The 27,327-nt window shown below is 45.9% G+C and overlaps 2 protein-coding genes across 2 annotated transcripts; both read left to right on the top strand.

Moving 5' to 3' along the window:
* Positions 1-3,354: 3,354 nt before the first annotated feature.
* Positions 3,355-3,834, top strand: LOC123100304 (RING-H2 finger protein ATL64-like). Its single transcript, XM_044522246.1, has one exon. It carries the CDS (start codon positions 3,355-3,357, stop codon positions 3,832-3,834), a length of 480 nt encoding a protein of 159 aa, XP_044378181.1.
* A 4,271-nt stretch (positions 3,835-8,105) lies between these two features.
* LOC123096909 (RING-H2 finger protein ATL80-like) lies at positions 8,106-9,874 on the top strand. The gene is made up of 2 exons (XM_044518706.1): positions 8,106-8,414; positions 9,683-9,874. Exons 1-2 carry the CDS (start codon positions 8,106-8,108, stop codon positions 9,872-9,874), a joined length of 501 nt encoding a protein of 166 aa, XP_044374641.1.
* The last annotated feature ends 17,453 nt before the right edge of the window (positions 9,875-27,327 follow it).

Raw genomic sequence — 27,327 nt, 5'->3', positions numbered from 1 at the left:
ACTATCGTTACCCTTAACGATATCCTAAGATCCGGGAAACATGATCACCAACAACACTTGAGCCAGTCTTAGAGGCGAGACCGGGAACCTATTGTTTACCATTTATCATTTCACACGCGCATATGAGTTTTCCATTGAATCACATACTCCAGGATCATAGCAGTTATAGCATGAAATATAAACTCTTAATTATGAATAATGGAAATATGATAATACAATATTATTGTTAGGGCATATTTCCAACAGAACCTTGAAGTTGAGGAAGTACCCAATTTGCAGGTTGTGAGTTGCGACGAAGGCAACGCACCCTCGATCAATGGAAAGCTTCCCACTAGCATCCCGGAGCTGGATCCAGTCGAAGACAATTCTTGGCTCAAAACGATCTCCTTTGGCATGACACTCATGTGCGCCAGGAAAGTATCAGTGATTCAAATAGATTCCAACTCAGGTGCTAGAACTACCTTGCAAAATTGGGTTGGACCTTCGTTTTCATGGATATGAGATATCCAGGTTGCGGAGTTGCAGCGCCATAACTCGGAGCTCAAGAGAGAAGCAACAAATAATTGTGGACGGACAACAAAGTGGTGAGAGTTGACTCACAAAAGGATAGGGATGTGCTGGTTGGAGCAGGATATTTCCAGAGAAAGGTAGGACCATAAGAGCACAATAATTTTCAATATGTGTATGATCCAATGGCTGTGCACCAAGACGATGCATCGGTTGGAACCGTCAGTGGATTGTGAATGCTTTTATTTGTCGGCACTCACCCGACAAATAACGGTGGGAACGTCGACCACCTCCTCTACCGCCAGATGAATTTTTTATCGTGCAACATACACCGACTACTATTACATGCAATAGCTTTTCAGCGTGGCCCATGTTTTGCTCGACTGCTTTTCTATGTTGCAAACCCTCTCCTTCAACTGTGCGCCACGTGCCCATGTTGGACATGCACCACCACTCTCCCGTTCTTATCTTGAACAAAGATAGCGCAACCACACCTTCCCCCCGAGCCTCATCTCCGACCTCTAGGTCCCTCCCATGGACGTGCCTCCCTCAAGCACGTATCCAAATTGTGTGTTGCGCATAACAAGAGAGATGATCCATGGTCGAATGTAGTTGTTGCAAATACGGTTGCCTGTTGTGAGCTCGGGGAGAGGGTGAAGTTGCGACCATGGACACCGGCCTACTACGCGCTCGGGGAGGCAAAGTTGTGACATGGTCGGATCTCGTTGCTGCAAACCGAAAGGCATGGTGCAAGTGTGAGGGAACATGCATTGTCGAGGATGTTGTGACCGCAATGCTGACGATGTTTTATGACAGTGCTACGGTTGCAACATCCGCTGTGTTGCATCGATAATGGTGGTACTACAGCAAACGTAGCGCTTGGCGGACTATGGCGCCGCACTCGGCGCATGTTGCGGTCGCAACACAACCAAGTTGCAAATGACAGAGAACTTTTTGGAAGAGCGGAACACGACTAATGTATCAAACACCGAGCGCAACACCAACCATGTTGCAAACAGTTGGGCGCTATCTCTAACGCAACAAAGAATAGACTGCTATCTTACGTGTCATCCAATGGTTGTAAAGGCGGCCGATCAGATCCATAGATCATTTGGCCAACACAAGCTATTTTTGCCGAGACTTCAAACGTGGCATTTATTTTAAATATCAAAAGAAATTAACTAATATTGTACAAGGTATTTGTTTGAGACTTCAAACGGGCCATATGATATATACTATGCGAGTCCACTCTAGTGAATGGAATCTATGTATGCAATTGCTGGCTTGAGTGGACTAACCAACATTATTGGAATTAAAAAATATATCTACTGTACTAAAATTGGTAGAGCCGCATAGTTAACTCCCCATGATTAGATTCTTAAATATAACATTAACTAAACACGTTATCAATTATGGCCTTCCCCGGAATACAGGTGCTTTATGAGATGTAGTGCATGAAAAGATCCATCAACTAAACTCTTTAATGCATAGATGATTAGATATGTTTAGTTAAGCTTTCTTCATTTAATTATTTCGCAACTAAACTCCTCCATGCATAGGTATTTTGTACAGATCCACGCGTTTGACATCATTTCTTTATGGGTCACCGAGTGCTATCTCCTCAATTGCTTACAACAACCTTTTGCTTATGTGACGTTCTTAGCAAATATACACCGTGAAGCACAGGAAAGGACCTAATAATGTCGTTCCTCAAGGTTTAGCGTAAATGTAAACTGATCAACAATAACCTATTACATAAACGATCTTGATGGCTCAATTCAAGTCATTTATGCTCTAGAGCTGCAAATGTGAGGGTCACTGTGGCAACATGACTTGGTCTTGTTAATGGTTAGGCATGCACTAAATTCGCAATCAGTTAATCTAGACCGCTGGTTCAAACCAAGGGGAAAAACTTCACCAAAAGAAGAATGATCAAGTACCCGGCTAGCATAATAAATGAGAAGTTCACGAAATTTTGCAGGGGCACGCAGGTTCGGTAGCACGCACCTGCCAGCTCTACCCGGCTGATCAATTGCCTCGTGATCCGCAAAGTGGTTGGATCCCGCATGAGGGCACAATAACTTTTTAGTTTTAATTTTTGAAACTTACGATTTTGTATCTGAATGTTGGCCGTTCATATCAAGTTTCAGTGCTGAAATTTTAAGCATACATTTTTGTTGTTCACATGTACTGAAACTTGTGATTTTGTCGGTCGCTTGTACTAAGTTTCAAAACTTGAAAAAAAAATCAAAAACTTGTCAGAACGTATTACAAATGGATCTTATTTGAAAGCTCTCATCACAAGAAACATGAATATGAAAATAAGACTTAATTCAAGCTCTTTTTCTTCAAAAGTTATCAAAGATTGGAAACCAAAAGTCAAAAAAGAAAGCACGCGCGAGGGGCTGGGTGCAAGGAATCCTCTCCGAGAAGTTCAGGGATGTGTACTCCTATGTCATAGAAGAACTCGAGGTCCCACTTGCTCCTTCTTTTGTGGCAAACCAGAACGTGGACGACAAGCCGCCTACCTACATGATCGAGCCTAGACTTGTTCTTTTCATGCTTGCATACATTTGCTTCGCGTCGCATAACCGCAGCATGCGCCGAATATGCGTGGAGCGGTGTACACATAGTCGCGTAGCCCCAACCCAAGATAACATATTCTAGGACAAATTCTCAAAGAACAAAAGACATATTCTAGGACAATGAGAGCACGGGCAGCTAGGGGCAAAATGCCATCATATATATCATGCACAATCGCACATCGTCGAGCAGACACAAACACATAGCACTTCCCATTGCTCCTTGCTCCAAATAACCACGCACTGTACATATAGACACGCCGACATGTCGAGCTCCGAGATGGAGGACTCCTCGCTGAGCAGCGACATCAGGTTCTATTCGTACGCGGTTCTCGCGTCGTTCGGCGTGGCGGCCGTCCTCGTGGTGTGCTTCTGGCAGCTGTACAAACTCACCGTGTCCGCGCGCCCGCAGGACATGCTGCCCGTCTCTTCCTCCTCCGGCAATGCGGCGGCGCTGAGGCTGGGGGACGTCTCGGCGCTCCCCGTGTTCGTGCACGGTGGCAATGGCGACGGCGCCCCTGTGGGCGTGGAGTGCGCGGTGTGCCTCGCGGAGATGACGGATGGCGAGAGGGGCCGGCTCTTGCCGCGGTGCGGACACCGATTCCACGTCGAGTGCATCGATCGGTGGTTCCGGTCCAACTCCACATGCCCGCTCTGCCGCGTCGCGGTCTTCGGCGAGCCGAGCACGCTGGAGGCTCAAAAGGGTGCCTCCTTGTCTGTGCCCGTGGTTGTGTTGCAAGGTTGAGCGCGTGCTTGTGTTCTCAATCCTTTTTTTCTCTCCTTTTATGATTGTCTGTGCTGTTCATGGAACTGTTCGTTTTGTTCAATTTGTATAAGGAAATGTCATATTCTGTCCCAAAGACATATTTAGCTCACGCTCTTTTACACTCTTTTATGTTGGGACGTAAAAGATCAGGGCTATGCATGTAGTCTCATCATGTACTCAAGTTCCCATGTCATTACTTAAAAAAACAGTACCCAGGCCGGGGCGGGGCGTTTTGGCTCCTGGGTCATGGGCTCGAGAGTGAACTGTAAATTCGTAGAAATAGTAAAAATATTTTTTTTAATCCCAAAAAAATTCTGGTGAAAGATGCTTGAGTACGTGATGTTCGTGTAAATATTCAGCGTATTTGGACATTTGAAGAGTTCTCAGCAAAAAAGATAAATTTAGGGTATGTGAAAAGATTTACTGTTTTACACTGTTCGGACCTGATTTTTTTTTTGCCGAGAGCTACTCAGATGTCAGAATGGGTTGAAACTTTTCACGGACATCAAGCACTCAAGCATCTTTCGCCATTATTATTTTTTAATTTTTTTAGTATGTTTTGAATTTACTATTCATAGAGTGCAGATGAGCTCAATAGCTGAATTGAATATTTACCAGGTCAAAACCATTTTTTTTTCTTCTTTTGCCTTACCCAGTCCAATGTCTTCAGAAGCATTGGTGCATCGGCTCGACGCAAAGACCGAGAGGTCATCGCCGCGATGGGGAGATCGAAAGATCAACAACCATGTTTTTCTCCCCTTTATAGCCATCCAATGAAAGTTTTCTCACTTCTCGGTACATGCATGAACTTTAGTACTCATTCCGATCCATATTACTTGTCGCTCAAACGGATGTATTTAGACGTATTTCAATGGTAGATATATTCTTTTGAGCGATAACTAATATGGATCAGAGGGAGTATTTCAAATCGCATGTTCCTTTAGGTCATTAACTTAGAAATAGTGGCCACATAATTAACGGAAAAGCCAGGTGAAACCAATAAAAAACCTGAATCACCCGTCATAGAACATAACAGGAAAACTGATTTCAACTGATACAAACTATCAAAAGAGCAAGTGTGTTGCAACAGAAAAAGAAAATACCGCACGACCCTAACCCAATATCCATGAGTCAAGATCCCAGTAGGTCTTGCCAAGGCATCTCTCTCAAGGCACAAGATGAGAAATCCGTTATCTTTTCATGCAAGATTTTGCTGACGCATGCATGCAAGGTTTTGTTGAGGCATGTATGCACGGTTATGGACGGTTTCTTTCGTCTCCAATTTGGCTTTGCTGAGGTGTCCATTTGCAATTTGGGTCGGTGTCGATAGGAAAGAAAGATGGATCATGCGCTATTGATTAAGGTTGCACCATAAATAGCATTTTTAAAATATTTAATAGGTAAAATAACATCATATTCAAATTCTACACATTTTTAACCAGATTTCATATATAACATGTTAAAATTGGAGTAATGTTTTAAAAGATATGGATTTTTAAAAAAAATTACTATTCATTCTAGATGGACTGCGGGTTAATTACAGAAACGGTAGTTTTTATCGCTAAAACACAAAAAACGATTTTTTTTCGGTCATTTAATGGTGGAGTGCAAGTTATTTACCAGAAAAGCGAGGGGGTTTCTATAAAACAGTAAAAACAGGTTGTTTTCTCACTTAAAGGTGGACGGCCAGTTAATTATCAAAAAGAGAGGGGTTTTTTCTATAAAAATGTGTGACGTACGGACAGAAGCACTAATCCCCTTATTACTAGATATAGATTGGTTGCTCTTTTTTTCCGCGAAAGGGTCCCAAAGTCATAAGTTAAGTATCATAGGTCCTTACAAACACTCCCATATAGAAAAATAAAATTACATTTAAATCATTGGGGTGTCGAAGTCTTCTTCCTTCTACATCCACCATCGACCGCCACCAGCATAGCTTGATGTAGCCTCTGGGTCTCTTCCCCAGCGGAGTAAACTTTTTAAAAGCCCATGAGCTGGAAGAAGCATCGGTCGGGAAGTTATTGATGTAGGACAAGAGACGCCGTCGGATGCGATCTGCGAAGCAACTTGCTACCCCAGAGAAGAAAACGCCTATAAGGGCACGTAGAAACTTTGAAAACCGCGAAAGTCGGCTGAATCCAGGTGGATCCACCAGAAACCTAAACCGATCAGATCTCAAAAGATCCGCCGGAGACACAACTACATATGCCCTTCACTGGCGATAAGCACACCAACAGGGTAGGGAAAGGGCAGGGAGAACATTATTCCAACACTGGGGCAACACAGTTGCCTCATTACCCTAGATCGAACATGTAGACTCCCTAAATAAAACTAGAACAAAATTCATCCATGCCGCTGCACGCCAGGTCCGAGATTGATGTCGATCTCGCCGCTGTCTAGGACCATGCACCAACACCCCCTTCTCTAATGACCTAACCAGGCTAGACCTTCTTTGAATATCGCCACGTTGCAACACAAACGCCGCCGTCAAGCATTACATGCTAGAGACCACAACTCGCCTACACATCCTTGGCGCCGACCCACAGCAATCCACCGAACCCTCCATACGAGGTCCCCACGATCAGCAGCCTCCCCGCCGCCGTCGGCGTCGCACACGCTTTCTCTGGCGGCACACCCAACGACGGCGAGAGAGGTGGAGGGGATGGAGTGTTGGGAAAATCGGCGCCTTTTTTATTAGACTGATCCATGAGTAAATAGTAAGCATGGAAAATGCGGCATGCAACTCATACCGATACCTAAGCATGTGAGTATGTATAGTACATAGAAACAAAGCATCTATGAACACAGTATATACGGCTAGCACATGAATGAGTAAATGAGGGATGAACAGATGATACCCTTCAGTTGGCTAGGCCAATGCGGCGGCGGCGGCGGCAGCCTTGGTGTCGTCTGTGGCCTTCTTCTTGGCCGCGGTGTCGTTGACCATGGTGTCGATTGAGGGGAAGTAGTGGAGGCAGAGGAGGACACATATGAGGTCTGATCGGGAGCGGTCGCGTCGAGACGCTCGCCAAAAACCTTATGCCGTTCTCCCGGGCAGGATCTCAAATGACAGGGTTCCGGAGGCATCTGCTCTTGATATTAGTTAACCATCCATGACCAACAAAAATAAGGCTCGGTTCAGCGGAAGATGAGGAGCACGTGTGTGCAGCTCCTCTTCTCAAGTTCCCAATGGCATGTGGTAGAGCAACCCTTATAAAAAGATCTCACTCTCGCTTCACTAGCAGTATGATACTAAACTTCTCACCACTTGACATGCACCTAAATAGGCCTTAGAGATTAATCAAGGATTATTGTTTTATATGGGCCTAAGCCCATCTATAATCCAACATGGAGTGGCATACCCGCCTCCGCCTCTCTCGCGATGGAAACGTTCCGTGAAAGATGGTATCAAATTGGCTGTTCTTCTTTGACATTTTAGGCAATTGATATAATTTTTTTTTGCGGGTGGCAATTGATATAATTAAAAACCTCATAATGCACTACAAGAGACAAAGAACTTTGGTCAGCAGAAACCCCTAACATTAAGAATCGTTCCAAGGACGATGGAGCTATTACATAAGTACAGAAGAAAATCTCAAGGGTGTCATGATATCTTTCATGTCGAGTTCTGAAAGTCTCTGCATAATTTAGAAAATATTGGTCAGCTGCCGAAGCCAGTAGGCCACGTGGGATAAAAAATTCAAGAGCTAGCTGGAGCTAAACAACTCAACATGATCGCACACTTGTACTAGTGCCACTACTTGTCAGCTGTCATTTGTCAGACCGTGCTAACTAATCAGCGTTTCAGGGCAATATATTAGGACGCAAGACTTATTAAGTTATCGACCGCCGATCTTGACAATATGTAATCGCAAACAAAAGGATTAAAATTATTAGGAGTTGCTTCTCTTCAGATTCTTTCGAGAGTGGAAGGATTCCAACCCAACAGCATGGCACTGGTAGTAGCCCAAAACTCATGGACGCAATCATATTAATCACACTACCTTCACAAGAGAAAGACTTCTCTCCTCCAATCGAAGTCGAAGCTAAGGAACGGCGAACGGTCGACCAATTAGGATTAACGACATGATGAGCATAAACTAAGATTTTGCCCGAAGAGTTAGTGAACCACATTACCATAAATACATAAGACACCATTCCTTGTCCTCGGAGAGGTAGCTGGGTCGCATCTCTGCTGGGATCTGGCTAAGCTTAGTCTCCTGCAGTGCAGTAACTACCACACAGGAGAGATGGAGGGCGGGGGCATTTCTCCAGTCTCGTCGCCGTCGCGGGCAACCGGCGGGCAGGTCAACGGCCGCGCTTGGTCGGCCGTCGCGGCCGCCAGCGTCGCCCTCATCCTGCTCTACATTTTTTGGCGGTTCGTATGGCAGGGCAAGAAAGACGCGCCGAGGAACGACGGCACCGGCGCCGCCACCTCGTCCGCTCCACCGTCGCCACCTTCATGCCCGTCGCACGTGGCTGGCGGAACGAGCGACGGAGAACGCGGCGAGAACGAGAGGACGCAGCTCCCGGTATTCGTGCACGTGGCCACGGAGAAGGCGGAGGAGTGAAGTCTGTTTTAAACCTTGAAATTATAGAGCTCGTCGGAAATAAACCCTCACCTCAAAATATCTGAAGTTTGTACCCTGTATTTATCATCCCGGTCTTATCCCGACCCTATGCATCAGTTTAGACCAATTTGGCACACCGAGAAAAAGATAATCCACTGGGATAACTTTCTACTCTCGCTGACTAAGTGGACCCACATGTTACATCCATCTTCTCACTTGATATATCCAAGACATACTCAGCATAGCCTCAGGCCAGGTCGTCGCCCTCGTCGACGCAGCCGGCAACGGCATGACTTCATGTCTTCAGCGATGCAATCAGGGACGTTTGGTGCCATTGCTAGCCACCCCTACGACAACGTGAAGCTCGATCGAGCAGCCGAGCTCGTTCGTGGCCAGCATGGGCCTGACCTGGACGGTTCGCTCCTCCTGCAGATGCAATGCGGCCAGCTGTGATGGCGCTTCTCACCGCGGCGAAAACCTCATGGAGGACAAACAACGACCACTTATCACAATCATCACATCCACGTGCACGATCGCACCAGGGACGAGGTCGCAGGTCTGCGTCCATGGAGAAACATGAAGTTGTTCGTTCATGAAGCTTGTATTTTTTCGCCAGTGCCGCCGGCCGGCGTATCCGATCAGGAGCTAGCACCGGTCTGAAGATTGGTTCGAACGTTTCTCTATCTATTGTAGTAAGTACTAGAACTAGAATTTGTACTAAGCACTTGGAGCATAGTCGCATCCGTTGCAAGGATTGAATTCTCATTTGTGCAGACTGGCTATGCGCTGATCAGAGTAGCATCCATAAACTTGTCGGACTCGTTCTCCTTGCTTCTTCCTGCTGCTTCATAAACGACAGCGCCAGCAGTGCGAAGCAATACGGCGCAGGCGCGGCTGCGTTCGGCAGAGCTTGGCGGACACCGGAGCATGGCCGTAGCATTGGAATCGGAGAACTACAAGGCGAGTACGTATTGCCGTTCCGCCGCGTCAGTGGCTTCGAGGCGCCTGCGCTGATTCCAGGAGAGAGGAAGGGACTGGGACAGAGGATGGATATGGCATGTGGGGGGTAGAGATATAAGTGAGAGCAGACTTTGATCCTGTGTGGGATGGATCTTTTCCCGGTCTGCCAAACAGGTTAAGGGTCGGAATTAGACCGGGATCATAAATACAGGGTACAAATTTTAGGAATTTGGAGATTAGGGTTCATTTTCAACCACATCTACAACCTCAAGGTTGAAAACAGACTTCACTCGAAGGCGGAGTGTGCGGTGTGCCTGGTGGAGTTTGGGCTCGGCGAGATCGGGCGGCTCATGCCGGGCTGCGGCCACGGGTTCCACACCGCCTGCATCGAGACGTGGTTCCGGATGAGATCGACATGTCCGCTCTGCCGCGCCGCGGTGGTACAAGAGCGGATCGCCGTTGATCAGTCTCCACGTGGCGCGTGGTAACTCGTTGCATAACGAAAATGTTGATAACAAGCCATTGTTTATCATGAATCTACTTTTGTTTATGTAATAAACGAGAAAACAAGCATATATTTAGTCCATTATATAGTGCAGGCCAATGTTGACCCAAATCGTTCCTTTTGAGTTGAGAATTGATTTTAGTAAAATGCTACTTTCTCTAGAGCATGAAAATTGTATTAACTCTGTTAAAAACTCAGAACAAAAAATGGTGTCCAAATGCCTGCTTGAGATTGTGTCGTGTGCGTCTGTGATTTATCTCTTATATAAGACACGGATGCCGCCATTGCTCACGGGCAACAGCCCTAGTTAGTCATGTTTAAGTGGATTGATGTGAAGTGTTGATCTAGAGATGGACGGCCAAGAAAAGAAGATGGCCTCACCACGCCGAGAAAAGAAGATCGTCGGGGAAGTCGCCAGAAAGCTCGGGAATGGCGGCGACGGTTCAAGAGTGGATGAACACGATGCAGTGGTCCTCGGCGACGACAGAGTGGACGACGGTGATCATCTCGACGTAGCGGAGCTCCTGGTGGCGGCAGTTGCTCTCGTAGTCGACAAAGTTGGCGGCTACGGCTCGCCGGAGTTGTTGATGTCGGCGGAATCTTCCGGGTGTGGACGTACGGCTTGCTTCCGGGCGCTACTGGGGCCGCGCATGGGTGTGATGAACAAGATGGACAAAGGGACGGCGTCGAGTTCATGCTCACCTCGCCGAAATCAATGGTTGGGCGGCGGCGCAGCTCGGGTATCGTCCAACTCAGGCGTAGAGGACGCGGCAATCTTGCAGGGGTTGTTCAGGAGGTCTGCATGGGTGCGCATGTTCGATGGTGAAGGTGGCGTGGCAAACGGCAGCATGTGTCACCAGAATTTTGGCCGACGGTGGCAGTGGGGGCGATTAGCAGCAGCCTAGCAGCGAGATGCAATGCGAATTGGGGGGCGAAATGAGTGGGGGCTCACCGGATTTTATTAGGACAAGCTGGCATTAGCTATCGTGGACGAGAAAATCGGCTATTTGCCACTTTTAATATCGGGTTTTCCAAAATTGCCACTCTCAAGATTGGCTTCGCAAAAATGTCATCCAGTCTATGTGCACTTTGATTATCATGCCATTTCCTCTGTTCCATTGTTTTTTTTTCTTTTTCCGTTTCTTGGCTCCTCAGAGGACCAAAGTACCCGTAGCCTGTGCGCACGTACTAGTTTGTTTTGCATCCAACTTGCAACAATGCAACTCAGCACACGTCGCCCGCCGAGATTACTGCATGTTCACTCGTGTTTAAGGACATGAAGTCGCAGGCGCACCTCTCTAGCATGTCGCGCGGCGAGCTGCTCCAGCGCGCGCTGGCGAGGGCGAGCCGTGGTTGCTTGCGTAGGGCATGGGAGGTGAGCTGCGGTGGCTCGTGCAGACGTGGACGAGCACCGGCGGCGAGCTACGGGGGCTCGAGCAGGCATAAGCGAGGCGAAGGCGTGCTCCGCCGGGGCCCGCGGGCTTGGGCAAGCAACGCCGGGCAGCGGCAAGGTGCGATTACTGGCGTAAGCGTGGACGAGCACGGGAATCAGCAAGCTACGGTGGAGATAAGGATGAGCGCCTCACGGCCTCAGATCAATCCGACCTAACCAGTTCACACGTGCATTAGATAAGGTTGAAATGCCCCGGGTTAGTTTGGTCCCTTCAAGTGCTAGGAAATGGGAAAAGAAAAACAAAAGCAATGAAAAAGAGGAAATGACATGATAATCAAAGTGCACACGGGTTGAGTGGCATTTTTGCGAAGCCAAACTGAGAGTGGAAATTTTGAGAAGCCCAACATTGAAAGTGGCAAATAACCGATTTTCTCATCGTGGACGGGGTCATGGAGTTTGTGCGGGCGTGCTCGCGGTCATGCACGAGATCGTGAGCGCAGGTCTCTCGTGGGAGGTTGACGAAGCAACTGACAGAAAAGGCCCGCCTGGTGTGACATCCAACCTTAACAAGAATGGTAGACTACTCATGTCAATGTGTACTTTCTTTTCCAAGAGCCCATCCGAAAGGAACATCAAAGTTAAGCATGTTTGGCTTGAAGCAATTTGAGGATAGGTGACCGACTTAGAACTTGATCCTGAGTACGCATGGGTAAGGATAAAGTGCATAGAAAAGACTAGTATTACTTTGTGGGACCAATCTAGATCCAAGGTGTCACAACCAGTAATCAATGGGTGAACCGTTGGCCAGAGGGTTACACCTGGCAGCGGCCGAGCGCGCGTGAGAGGTGTGGTGCAGGTGCACGGTGGCGGTTGGTTCTAGGAGATATGACGACTGGTGTTATTTCATGGCGTACCACTTTGGGCGGCTTAGGTGGTCCGACTTTTTCCAGGCTAACCACACGCTTTATTCATTACTCAATAATGTTTTGGGGAATACAATTGAGATCAGGGGGTATAGGAGCCAAAGATGGCATCCCACCAAAAGACTAAGCGCATGTTTAGCGAGGCTATGTGCCTCTACATTTGATATCACCTTTCAAACAGGAAGCAGCAATGCTGAAATTCTGAAGGCACTATTTGAATTTCCCAAACGATTTGGCTATACTTACCACTGCTACCTTCATTGATGTTTGTGACTATTTCCTTGCAATCAGACCAAACAATTACATGTTCTTGCATGAGATCATTTCCTAGTGCCATGGCCTCTTTGTTTCTCCGATAGAAATCTCGAGGCACTCTTTAAGGTTCTTGTTGGGTAACGTAGCCTGCAATTTCAAAAAAATTACTACGATCATGCAAGATCTATCTAGGAGATGCATAGCAACGATAGGGGGAGAGTGTGTCTACGTACCCTCGTAGACGAAAGTGGAAGCGTTTACTTAACGCGGTTGATGTAGTCGAACGTCTTCTCGATCAAACCAATCAAGTACCGAACATACGGCACCTCCGAGTTCTGCACATGTTCAGCTCGATGACGTCCCTCGAACTCTTGATCCAGCAAAGTGTCGAGGGAGAGTTTCGTCAGCACGACGGTGTGGTGACGGTGATGATGAAGTGATCAGCGTAGGGCTTCGCCTAAGCACTACGACAATATGACCAGAGGAGCAAACTGTGGAGGGGGGGGGGGGCGCCGCACACGGCTTGGAACAATTGATGTGTGTTAGAGGCGCCCCCGGCCCCCATATATAATGGAGGGAGAGGGGAGGAGGCCGTCCTAGGCGTGCCCCAAGTGGGAGGAGTCCCACTTGGGCTCCTAGTCCAATTCGGCCCCCCTTTCCTTTTACTAGAAGGGGAAAGGGGGAAGAAGAGGGAGGAGGAGAAGGAAAGGGGGGCGCCGCCCCTCCCCTTGTCCAATTCAGACTCCTTCCCTTTGGGGGGCGTGCCACCCCTTGTGGGCTGCCTTGCCTCCCTCCTATGGCCCATATAGCCCATATCTTCCCCCGGGGGGTTCCGGTAACCCCCCCAGTACTCTGATACGTACCCGATACATTCCGGAACACTTCCGGTGTCCAAATACTATCATCCAATATATCAATCTTTACCTCTCGACCATTTCGAGACTCCTCGTCATTTCCGTGAACTCATCCGGGACTGTGAACAATCTTTGGTCAGCAAAACACATAACTCATAATACAAATCGTCATCGAACATTAAGCGTGCGGACCCTACGGGTTCGAGAACTATGTAGACATGACAGAGACACTTCTCCGGTCAATAACCAATAGCGGAACCTGGATGCTCATATTGGTTCCTACATATTCTATGAAGATCTTTTGCGGTCAAACCGTAATGACAACATACGTCATTCCCTTTGTCATCGGTTACTTGCTCGAGATTCGATCGTCGGTATCTTCATACCTAGTTCAATCTCGTTACCGGCAAGTCTCTTTACTCATTCTGTAATACATCATCCCGCAACTAAATTATTAGTCACATTGCTTGCAAGGCTTATCACGATGTGCATTACCGAGAGGGCCCAGAGATACCTCTCCGATACTCGGAGTGACAAATCCTAATCTCGATCTATGCCGACCCAACAAACACCTTCGGAGATACCTGTAGAGCATCTTTATAATCACCCAGTTACGTTGTGACGTTTGATAGCACACAAGGTATTCCTCCAGTATTCGGGAGTTGCATAATCTCATAGTCAAAGGAATATGTATAAGTCATGAAGAAAAGCAATAGCAATAAAACTTAACAATGATTATGCTAAGCTAACGGATGCGTCTTGTCCATCACATCATTCTTCTAATGATGTGATCCCGTTCATCAAATGACAACACATGTCTATGGTTAGGAAACTTAATCATCTTTGATTAACGAGCTAGTCTAGTAGAGGCATACTATGGGCACTGTGTTTTGTCTATGTATTCACACATGTATAAAGTTTCCGGTTAATACAATTCTAGCATGAATAATAAACATTTACCATGATATAAGGAAATATAAATAACAACTTTATTATTCCCTCTAGGGCATATTTCCTTCAGTCTCCCACTTGCACTAGAGTCAATAATCTAGATTACATTGTAATGATTCTAACACCCATGGAGTCTTGGTGCTGATCATGTTTTGCTCGTGGAAGAGGCTTAGTCAACGGGTCTGCCACATTTCGATCCGTATGTATTTTGCCAATCTCTATGTCTCCCTCCTTGACTTGATCGCGGATGGAGTTGAAGTGTCTCTTGATGTGTTTGGTTCTCTTGTGAAATCTGGATTCCTTCGCTAAGGCAATTGCTCTAGTATTGTCACAAAAGATTTTCATTGGACCCGATGCACTAGGTATTACACCTAGATCAGATATGAACTCCTTCATTTGCTGCTTCCGAAGTAGCTATGTACTCCGCTTCACACGTAGTTCCCGCCACGACGCTTTGCTTGGAACTACACAACTGACAGCTCCACCATTCAATATAAATACGTACCCGGTTTGTGACTTAGAGTCATCCGGATCACTGTCAAAGCTAGCGTCAACGTAACCATTTACGACAAGCTCTTTGTCACCCCCATAAACGAGAAACATATCCTTAGTCCTTTTCAGGTACTTCAGGATGTTCTTGACCGCTGTCCAGTGATCCACTCCTGGATTACTTTGGTACCTCCCTGCTAAACTTATAGCAAGGCACACATCAGGTCTGGTACACAACATTGCATACATGATAGAACCTATGGCTGAGGCATAGGGAATGACTTCCATTTTCTCTCTATCTTCTGTAGTGGTCGGGCATTGAGTCTGACTCAATTTCACACCTTGTAACACATGCAAGAACCCTTTCTTTGACTGATCCATTTTGAACTTCTTCAAAACTTCTTCCAGGTATGTGCTTTGTGAAAGTCCAATTGAGCGTCTTGATCTATCTCTATAGATCTTGATGCCCAATATATAAGCAGCTTCACCGAGGTCTTTCATTGAAAAACTCTTATTCAAGTATCCTTTTATGCTATCCAGAAATGCTATATCATTTCCAATCAATAATATGTCATACACATATAATATTAGAAACGCTACAGAGCTCCCACTCACTTTTTTGTAAATACAAGCTTCTCCAAAAGTCTGTATAAAACCATATGCTTTGATCACTTCATCAAAGCGTATATTCCAACTCCGAGATGCTTGCACCAGTCCATAAATGGATCGCTGGAGCTTACACACTTTGTTAGCACCTTTAGGATCGACAAAACCTTCTGGTTGCATCATATACAACTCTTCTTTAAGAAATCTATTAAGGAATGCAGTTTTGACGTCCATTTGCCAGATTTCATAATCATAAAATGCGGCAATTGCTAACATGATTCGGACAGACTTAAGCATCGCTACGGGTAAGAAGGTCTCATCGTAGTCAACTCCTTGAACTTGTCGAAAACCTTTCGCAACAAATCAAGCTTTGTAGACAGTAACATTACCATCAACGTCAGTCTTCTTCTTGAAGATCCATTTATTCTCTGGTTGACCTATGTGGTTCGGTAGTAACTTGATCTGAAGTTTCACGATCATCATCATTAGCTTCCTCAGTAATTGGTGTAGGCATCACGGGAACGGTTTTCTGTGATGAGCTACTTTCCAATTCGAGAGAAGGTACAATTACCTCATCAAGTTCTACTTTCCTCCCACTCACTTCTTTTGAGAGAAACTCCTTCTCTAGAAAGGATCCATTCTTAGCAACAAATATCTTGCCTTTGGATCTATGATAGAAGGTGTACCCAACAGTTTCTTTTGGGTATCCTATGAAGACGCACTTCTCCGATTTGGGTTCGAGCTTACCAGGCTGTAGCTTTTTCACATAAGCATCGCAACCCCAAACTTTAAGAAACGACATCTTAGGTTTCTTGTCAAACCACAGTTCATGCGGTGTCGGATTTAGGTGGTGCCCTATTTAATGTGAATGCAGCTGTCTCTAATGCATAACCCCAAAACGATAGTGGTAAATCGGTAAGAGACATCATAGATCGCACCATATCTAATAAAGTACGGTTACGACGTTCGCACACACCATTACGTTGTGGTGTTCATGGTGGCATGAGTTGTGAAACTATTCCACTTTGTTTTAAGTAAAGACCAAACTCATAACTCAAATATTCGCCTCCGTGATCAGATCGTAGAAACTTTATTTTCTTGTTACGATGATTTTTCACTTCACTCTGAAATTCTTTGAACTTTTCAAATGTTTCAGACTTGTGTTTCATTAAGTATATATAGCCATATCTGCTCAAATCATCTGTTAAGGTTAGAAAATAACGATACCCGCCGCGAGCCTCAACACTCATCGGACCGCATACATCGGTATGTATTATCTCCAATAAGTCAGTGGCTCACTCCATTGTTCCGGAGACCGGAGTCTTAGTCATCTCGCCCATGAGGCATGGTTCGCAAGCATCAAATGATTCATAATCAAGTGATTCCAAAAGTCCATCCGCAAGGAGTTTCTTCATGCGCTTTACACCAATATGACCTAAACGGCAGTGCCACAAATATGTTGCACTGTCATTATCAACTTTGCATCTTTTGGCATCAATATTATGAATATGTGTATCACCACGATCGAGATTCAACAAATAGACCACTCTTCAAGGGTGCATGACCATAAAAGATATTACTCATATAAATAGAACAACCATTATTCTCTGATTTAAATGAATAACCGTCTCGCATCAAACAAGATCCAGATATAATGTTCATGCTCAACGCTGGCACCAAATAACAATTATTCAGGTCTAAAACTAATCCTGAAGGTATATGTAGAGGTAGCGTGCCGACGGCGATCACATCGACCTTGGAACCATTTCCGACGCGCATCGTCACCTCGTCCATAGCCAATCTTCGTTTAATCGGTAGCCCCTATTTCGAGTTGAAAATATGAGCAACTGAACCAGTATCAAATACCCAGGCGCTACTACAAGCATTAGTAAGGTACACATCAATAACATGTATATAAAATATACCTTCGTTCACTTTGCCATCCTTCTTATCCGCCAAATACTTGGGGCAGTTCCGCTTCCAGTGATGAGTCCCTTTGCAGTAGAAGCACTCAGTTTCAGGCTGGGTCCAGACTTGGGCTTCTTCTCGGGAGTGACAACTTGCTTGCCATTCTTCTTGAAGTTCCCCTTCTTTCCCTTGCCCTTTTTCTTGAAACTACTGGTCTTGTTAACCATCAACACTTGATGCACTTTCTTGATTTCTACCTCCGCAGATTTGAGCATAGCGAAGAGCTCGGGAATTGTCTTATCCATCCCTTGCATATTATAGTACATCACGAAGCCTTTGTAGCTTGGTGGAAGTGATTGAAGAACTCTGTCAATAACACTATCATCCGGAAGATTAACTCCCAGCTGAGTCAAGTGGTTATGGTACCCAGACATTCTGACTATGTGTTCACTGACAAAACTATTCTCCTCCATCTTGCAGCTATAGAACTTGTTGGAGACTTTATATCTCTCAACTCGGGAATTTGCTTGAAATATTAACTTCAATTACTGGAACATCTCATATGGTCCATGACGTTAAAAACGTCTTTGAAGTCCCGATTCTAAGCCGTAAAGTATGGCACACTGAACTATAGAGTAGTCATCAGATCGATCTTGCCAGACGTTCATAACATCAGCATTTGCTCCTGTAGCAGGCCCTTCACCTAGCGGTGCATCAAGGACATAATTCTTCTGTGCAGCAATGAGGATAATCCTCAAGTTACAGACCCAGTCCGTGTAGTTGCTACCATCATCTTTCAACTTAGATTTCTCTAGGAACGCATTAAAATTCAAGGGAACGGTAGCACGGGCCATTGATCTACAACATAGATATGCAAAAACTATCAAGACTAAGTTCATGATAAATTAAGTTCAATTAATCGTATTACTTAAGAACTCCCACTTAGATAGACATCCCTCGGGTCATCTAAATGATCACGTGATCCATATCAACTAAACCATGTCCGATCATCACGTGATATGGAGTAGTTTTCAATGGTGAACATCTCTATGTTGATCATATCTACTATATGATTCACGTTCGACCTTCCGGTCTCAATGTTCCGAGGCCATGTCTGTACATGCTAGGCTCGTCAAGTTTAACCCGAGTATTCCCCACGTGCAAAACTGTCTTGCACCCGTTGTATGTGAACGTAGAGCTTATCACACCCGATCATCACGTGGTGTCTCGGCACGACAAAATGTCGCAACGGTGCATACTCAGGGAGAATACTTATACCTTGAAATTTTAGTGAGGGATCATCTTATAATGCTACCGTCGTACTAAGAAAAATAAGATGCATAAAAGATAAACATCACATGCAACCAAAATATGTGACATGATATGGCCATCACCATCTTGTTCCTTTGATCTCCATCTCCAAAGCACCGTCATGATCTCCATCGTCACCGGCTTGACACCTTGATCTCCATTGTAGCGTCATTGTCGTCTCGCCAACTATTTCTTCTACAACTAACGCTAACGCATAGTGATAAAGTAAAGCAATTACATGGCGGTTGCATTTCATACAATAAAGCGACAACCATAAGGCTCCTGCCAGTTGCCGATAACTTTTACAAAACATGCTCATCTCATACATCAACGTATATCACATCATGTCTGAAGGAAATATGCCCTAGAGGCAGTAATAAAGTTGCTATTTATATTTCCTTATATCATGATAAATGTTTATTATCCATGATAGAATTGCATTAACTGGAAACTTAGTACATGTGTGAATACATAGACAAAACAGAGTGTCCCTAGTATGCCTCTACTTGACTGGCTCGTTAATCAAAGATGGTTATGTTTCCTGACCATAGACATGTGTTGTCATTTGATGAACAGGATCACATCATTAGAGAATGATGTGATGGACAAGACCCATCCATTAGCTTAGCATTGTGATCGTTTAGTTCTACTGCTATTGCTTCTTCATGACTTATACATATTCCTCTGACTATGAGATTATCCAACTCCCGAATACCGGAGGAACACCTTGTGTGCTATCAAACGTCACAACGTAACTGGGTGATTATAAAGATGCTCTATAGGTGTCTCTGAAGGTGTTTTTTGAGTTGGCATAGATCGAGATTAGGATTTGTCAGTCCGAGTATCGGAGAGGTATCTCTGGGCCCTCTCGGTAATGCACATCACTATAAGCCTTGCAAGCAATGTAACTAATGAGTTAGTTGCGGGATGATGCATTACGGAACGAGTAAAGAGACTTGCCGGTAATAAGATTGAACCGTCATGATGACAAAGGGAATAACGTATGTTGTTATGCGGTTTGATCGATAAAGATCTTCGTAGAATATGTAGGAACCAATATGAGCATCCAGGTTCCACTATTGGTTATTGATCGGAGATGTGTCTCGGTCATGTCTACATAGTTCTCGAACCCGTAGGGTCCGCACGCTTAACGTTCGATGACGATTTGTATTATGAGTTATGTGTTTTGGCAACCGAAGTTTGTTCGGAGTACCAGATGAGATCACAGACATGACAAGGAGTCTCGAAATGGTTGAGAGGTAAAGATTCATATATTGAAAGGTTGTATACAGACACCGGAATGGTTCCGAAGAGGTTCGGGGATTTATCGGAGTACCGGGAGGCTATCGGAACCCCCCCCCCCCCCCGGGAAAGTTAATGGGCCTCATGTTGGGGAACGTAGCAGAAATTCAAAATTTTCCTACGTGTCATCAAGATCAATCTAGGAGATGCTAGCAACGAGAGGGGAGGAGTGCATCTACATACCCTTGTAGATCGCGAGCGGAAGCGTTCAAGAGAACGGGGTTGATGGAGTCGTACTCGTCGTGATCCAAATCACCGATGATCCTAGCGCCGAACGGACGGCACCTCCGCGTTCAACACACGTACGGAGCAGCGACGTCTCCTCCTTCTTGATCCAGCAAGGGGGGATGAGAGGTTGATGGAGATCCAGCAGCACGACGGCGTGGTGGTGGAAGTAGCGGGATCCCGGTAGGGCTTCGCCAAGCGCAAGCGGGGAGGAAGAGGTGTCACGGGAGGGAGGGAGGCGCCAGGGCTTGGGGTGCTGCTCCCATGCGCCTCCCCACTATATATAGGGGTGGAGGGGGCTGGTTTCTTTCCCTCCAAGTCCATTGGGGCGTTGGCAAAGGTGGGGGAAAGAAATCCCATCATTTCCCTTCGCCACCGATTGTTATCCCCCTTTTTTAGGGATCTTGATCTTATCCCTTCGGGATATGATCTTATTCCTTCTAAGGTGGGATCTTGGTGCGCCTTGACCAAGGGTGTGGGGCCTTACCCCCACTACCCACGTTCATGTGGGTCCCCCCATGCAGGTGGGCCCCACTTCGGAACCTTCTAGAACCTTCCTGGTACAATACCGAAAAATCCCGAACATTTTCCGGTGGCCAAAATAGGACTTCCCATATATAAATCTTTACCTCCGGACCATTCCGGAACTCCTCGTGACGTCCGGGATCTCATCTGGGACTCCGAACAACTTTCGGTTAACCGCATACTAATATCTCTACAACTCTAGCGTCACCGAACCTTAAGTGTGTAGACCCTACGGGTTCGGGAGACATGCAGACATGACCGAGACGACTCTCCGGTCAATAACCAACGGCAGGATCTGGATAACCATGTTGGCTCCCACATGTTCCGCGATGATCTCATCGGATGAACCACGATGTCGAGGATTCAATCAATCCCGTATATAATTCCCTTTGTCAATCGGTACGTTACTTGCCCGAGATTCGATCGTCGGTATCCCAATACCTTGTTCAATCTCGTTACCGGCAAGTCACTTTACTCGTACCGTAACGCATGATCCCGTGGCTAACTCCTTAGTCACATTGAGCTCATTATGATGATGCATTACCGAGTGGGCCCAGAGATACCTCTCCGTCATACGGAGTGACAAATCCCAGTCTCGATTCGTGCCAACCCAACAGACACTTTCGGAGATACCTGTAGTGCACCTTTATAGCCACCCAGTTACGTTGTGACGTTTGGTACACCCAAAGCATTCCTACGGTATCCAGGAGTTGCACAATCTCATGGTCTAAGGAAATGATACTTGACATTAGAAAAGCTCTAGCAAACGAACTACACGATCTTGTGCTATGCTTAGGATTGGGTCTTGTCCATCACATCATTCTCCTAATGATGTGATCCCGTTATCAATGACATCCAATGTCCATGGTCAGGAAACCATAACCATCTATTGATCAACGAGCTAGTCAACTAGAGGCTTACTAGGGACATGTTGTGCTCTATGTATTCACACATGTATTACGGTTTCCAGTTAATACAATTATAGCATGAACAACAGACAATTATCATGAACAAGGAAATACAATAATAACCATTTTATTATTGCCTCTAGGGCATATTTCCAACACCTCATGGGCCATAGTGGAGAGGAGGAGGCAACCACGGGAGGTGGCGCCCCCCAAGCCCAATCCGAATTGGACAAGGGGTGGGGGCGCGACCCCCTTTCCTTCTACCTCTCCCTCTCTTTCCCCTTTCCCCTCTCCGTTGGAAGGAAGGGGGAGCCAACTAGGACTAGGAGTCCTAGTGGGACCTACCCAACTTGGCGCACCCCTAGGGGCCGGTCGGCCTCTCCTCCCCTCCTTTATATACGTGGGCAGGGTGCACCCCAAAGACACAACAGTTATTCTCTTAGCCGTGTGCGGTGCCCCCCTCCACAGTTTACTCCTCTGGTCATAGCGTCGTAGTGCTTAGGCGAAGCCCTGCACGGATCACATCACCATCACCGTCGTGCTAACAGAACTCTCCCTCGACCGTCTGCTGGATCAAGAGTTCGAGGGATGTCATCAATCTAAACGTCTGCTGAACACGGAGGTGTTGTACGTTCGGTACTTGGATCGGTTGGATCGTGAAGACGTTCGACTACATCAACCACGTTAACCTAGCGCTTCCGCTTTCGATGTACGAGGGTACATGGACACACTCTTCCCCTCTTGTTGCTATGCATCTCCTAGATAGATCTTGCGTGATCGTAGGATTTTTTTTTTGAAATTGCATGCTAGGTTCCCCAACAGTGGTATCAGAGTCAGGTCTATGCGTAGATGATATGCACGAGTAGAACACAGTGAGTTGTGGCGATAATAGTCATACTGCTTACCACCAACGTCTTATTTTGATTTGGCGATATTGTTGGATGAAGCGGCCCGGACCAACATTACATGACCACGTTCATGATATCGGTTCTACCGACGTGCTTTGCACACAGGTGGCTGGCGGGTGTCTATTTCTCCAACTTTAGTTGAATCGAATTTGACTACTGCTAGTCCTTGTTGAAGGTTAAAACAAAACACTTGACGAAAAATCATTGTGGTTTTGATGCGTAGGTAAGAACAGTTCTTGCTAGAAGCCCGTAGCAGCCACGTAAAACTTGCAAGAATAAAGTAGAGGACGTCTAACTTGTTTTTTCCGGGCATGTTGTGATGTGATATGGTCAAGACGTGATGAGATATAAATTGTTGTATGAGATGATCATGTTTTGTAATAGTTATCAGCAACTGGCAGGAGCCTTATGGTTGTCGCTTTATTGTATGAAATGCAATCGCCATGTAATTGCTTTACTTTATCACTAAGCGGTAGCGATAGTCGTGGAAGCAATTGGTGAGACGACAACGACGCTATGATGGAGATCAAGGAGTCAAGCCGGTGACGATGGAGATCATGACGGTGCTTTGGAGATGGAGATCAAAGGCAGAAGATGACGATGGCCATATCATGTCACATATTTTGATTGCATGTGATGTTTATCATTTATGCATCTTATTTTTCTTAGTACGGCGGTAGCATTATAAGATGATCCCTCACTAAATTTCAAGGTACAAGTGTTCCCCCTGAGTATGCACCACTGCTACAGTTTGTCGTGCCGAGACACCACATGATGATCGGGTGTGATAAGCTCTACGTTCACATACAACGGGTGCAAGCCAGTTTTGCACGTGCAGAATACTCGGGTTAAACTTGACGAGCCTAGCATCTGCAGATATGGCCTCGGAACACTGAGACCGAAAGGTCGAACGTGAATCATATAGTAGATATGATCAACATAGTGATGTTCACCATTGAAAACTACTCCATCTGACGTAATGATTGCTACCTCTTGAGCATGCGTTGGTTTTCCCTTGAAGAGGAAAGGGTGATGCAGCAAAGTAGCGTAAGTATTTCCCTCAGTTTTTGAGAACCAAGGTATCAATCCAGTAGGAGGCCACATGCAAGTCCCTCGTACCTACACAAACAAATAAGAACCTTGCAACCAACGCGATAAAGGGGTTGTCAATCCCTTTACGGCCACTTGCAAAAGTGAGATTTGATAGAGATGATAAGATAATATTTTTGGTATTTTTATGATAAATATTAATAGTAAAGAGTGCAAAATAAACGGCGACAGAAATAGCTAGCTGTCGGAAGATTAATATGATGGAAAATAGACCCAGGGGCCATAGGTTTCACTAGTGGCTTCTCTCAAGATAGCATAAGTATTACGGTGGGTGAATAAATTACTGTCGAGCAATTGATAGAAAAGTGCATAATTATGAGAATATCTAGGCATGATCATGTATATAGGCATCACGTCCGCAACAAGTAGACCGACTCCTGCCTGCATCTACTACTATTACTCCACACATCAACTGCTATCCAGCATGCATCTAGAGTATTAAGTTCATAAGAACAGAGTAACGCATTAGGCAAGATGACATGATGTAGAGGGATAAACTCAAGCAATATGATATAAACCCCATATTTTTATCCTCGATGGCAACAATACAATACGTGTCGTTTCCCCTGTTGTCACTGGGATCGAGCACCGCAAGATTGAACCCAAAGCTAAACACTTCTCCCATTGCAAGAAAGATCAATCTAGTAGGCCAAACCAAACTGATAATTCGAAGAGACTTGCAAAGATAACCAATCATACATAAAAGAATCCAGAGAAGATTCAAATATTGTTCATAGATAATCTTGATCATAAACCCACAATTCATCGGATCTCGACAAACACACCGCAAAAAGAGTTACATCGAATAGATCTCCAAGAAGATCGAGGAGAACTTTGTATTGAGATCCAAAGAGAGAGAAGAAGCCATCTAGATAATAACTATGGACCCGAAGGTCTGTGGTAAACTACTCACACATCATCGAAGATGCTATGGTGTTGATGTAGAAGCCCTCCGTGATCAATTCCCCCTCCGGTGGAGCGCCGGAAAAGGCCCCAAGATGGGATCTCACGGGTACAGAAGGTTGCGGCGGTGGAAATAGGGTTTCGTGGTGCTCCTCGATGGTTTCGGGGTACATGTGTATATATAGGAGGAAGAAGTAGGTCGGTGGAGCCACGAGGGGCCCACGAGGTTGGGGGGTGCGCCCAGGGGGGCAGGCGCACCTCCCTACCTCGTGGCCTCCTCGGTGATTTCTTGACGTCCACTCCAAGTCCTCTGGATCACGTTTGTTCCAAAAATCACGCTCCCGAAGGTTTCATTCCGTTTGGTGTTCCTTTTCTGCGAAACACTGAAATAGGCAAAAAAACAGCAATTTACACCGGGACTTGGGTTAATAGGTTAGTCCCAAAAATAATATAAAAGTGTATAATAAAGCCCATTAAACATCCAAAACAGAATATATAATAGCATGGAGCAATCAATAATTATAGATACGTTGGAGACGTATCAAGCATCCCCAAGCTTAATTCCTGCTCGTCCTCGAGTAGGTAAATGATAAAAAACAGAATTTTTGATGTGGAATGCTACTTAGCATATTCTTCAATGTAATTTTCTTTATTGTGGCATGAATGTTCAGATCCGAAAGATTCAAGATAAAAGTTTAATATTGACATAAATATAATAATACTTCAAGCATACTAACCAAGCAATTATTTCTTCTCAAAATAACATAGCCAAAGAAAGCTCATCCCTACAAAATCTTATAGTTTGGCCATGCTTCATTTTTGTCACGCAAGATGCTCTCATCTTGCACAACCCCGATGACAAGTCAAGCAATTGTTTCATACTTTAGTAATCTCAAACTTTTTTCAACTTTCACGCAATACATGAGCGTGAGCCATGGATATAGCACTATGGGTGGAATAGAATATAATGATGGGGGTTGTGTGGAGAAGACAAAAAAGGAGAAAGTCTCACATTGACGTGGATAAACTGTTGGAAATATGCCCTAGAGGCAATAATAAAATGGTTATTATTATATTTGCTTGTTCATGGTAATTGTCTGTTGTTCATGCTTTAATTGTGTTATCCGGAAATCGTAATACATGTGTGAATACATAGACCATAACATGTCCCTAGTGAGCCTCTAGTTGACTAGCTCGTTGATCAATAGATGGTTACGGTTTCCTGACCATGGACATTGGATGCCATTGATAACGGGATCACATCATTAGGAGAATGATGTGATGGACAAGACCCAATCCTAAGCATAGCACTAGATCGTGTAGTTCGTTTGCTAAAGCTTTTCTAATGTCAAGTATCATTTCCTTAGACCATGAGATCGTGCAACTCCCGGATACCGTAGGAATGCTTTGGGTGTACCAAACGTCACAACGTAACTGGGTGGCTATAAAGGTGCACTACAGGTATCTCCGAAAGTGTTAGTTGGGTTGGCTCGGATCGAGACTGGGATTTGTCACTCCGTATGACGGAGAGGTATCTCTGGGCCCACTCGGTATTGCATCATCATAATGAGCTCAATGTGACTAAGTATTTAGTCATGGGATCATGCATTACGGAACGAGTAAAGTGAATTGCCGGTAACGAGATTGAACGAGGTATTGGGATACCGACGATCGAATCTCGGGCAAGTAAAGTACCGATTGACAAAGGGAATTGTATACGGGATTGCTTGAATCCTCGACATCGTGGTTCATCCGATGAGATCATCGTGGAACATGTGGGAGCCAACATGGGTATCCAGATCCCGCTGTTGGTTATTGGCTAGAGAGGTGTCTCGGTCATGTCTGCATGATTCCCGAACCCGTAGGGTCTACACACTTAAGGTTCGATGACACTAGGGTTATAAGGAAGGTTTGTATGTGATTACCGAATGTTGTTCGGAGTCCCGGATGAGATCCCGGACGTCACGAGGAGTTCCGGAATGGTCCGGAGGTAAAGATTTATATATGGGAAGTCACCATACGGTCACCGGAAATATTCGGGGGTATACCGGTATTGTACCGGGACCACCGGAGGGGTTCCGGGGGTCCACCGGGAGGGTCCACCTGCCCCGGAGGGCCTTATGGGCTGTAGGTGGAAGGGAACCAGCCCTTAGTGGGCTGGGCGCCAACCCCCCTAGGGCCCATGCGCCTAGGGTTTGGGGGGAACCCTAAAGGGGGGCGCCCCCCTTGCTTGGGGGGCAAGCCACCTCCCCCTGGCCGCCGCCCCTCCCACCAGATGGGATCTGAGGGGGCCGGCCCCCCTCTCCCTTGCCCCTATATATAGTGGAGGGGTGGGAGGGCAGCCATACCTTTCCCAAGGCGCAGCCCCTCCCCAACACCTCTCCTCCTCCGCGAGTGCTTGGCGAAGCCCTGCCGGAGAACTGTCACTCCACCACCACCACGCCGTCGTGCTGCTGTTGGAGCCTTCTTCCTCAACCTCTCCCTCCTCCTTGCGGGATCAAGGCGTGGGAGACGTCACCGCTCCGTACGTGTGTTGAACGCAGAGGTGCCGTCCGTTCGGCGCTTGGATCATCGGTGATTTGGATCACGACGAGTACGACTCCATCAACCCCGTTCTCTTGAACGCTTCCGCTCGCGATCTACAAGGGTATGTAGATGCACTCCTCCCCTCTCATTGCTAGTAAACTTTATAGATTGATCTTGGTGATGCGTAGAAAATTTTAATTTCTGCTACGATCCCCAACAGTGGTATCAGAGCTAGGTCTATGCGTAGTTTCTATGCACGAGTAGAACACAAGTTGTTGTGGGCGTCGATTTTGTCAATTTACTTGCCGTTACTAGTCTTATCTTGATTCGGCGGCATCG

Source organism: Triticum aestivum, chromosome 4D (genome assembly GCF_018294505.1).
Source record: "Triticum aestivum cultivar Chinese Spring chromosome 4D, IWGSC CS RefSeq v2.1, whole genome shotgun sequence".
Lineage (NCBI taxonomy): Eukaryota > Viridiplantae > Streptophyta > Magnoliopsida > Poales > Poaceae > Triticum > Triticum aestivum.
Note: the sequence above shows the minus strand (reverse complement) of the source record. Positions and strands in the feature narration are given on the sequence as shown.

What these genes read in the sequence shown, in the direction of transcription:
- LOC123100304 (XM_044522246.1), top strand. Translation starts at nt 3,355, where the DNA reads ATGTCGAGCTCCGAGATGGAGGACTCCTCGCTGAGCAGCGACATCAGG.
- LOC123096909 (XM_044518706.1), top strand. Translation starts at nt 8,106, where the DNA reads ATGGAGGGCGGGGGCATTTCTCCAGTCTCGTCGCCGTCGCGGGCAACC. An exon ending in TGCACGTGGCCACGGAGAAG is followed by an intron (nt 8,415 to 9,682) that starts GCGGAGGAGTGA and finishes CTTCACTCGAAG; the next exon opens with GCGGAGTGTGCGGTGTGCCT.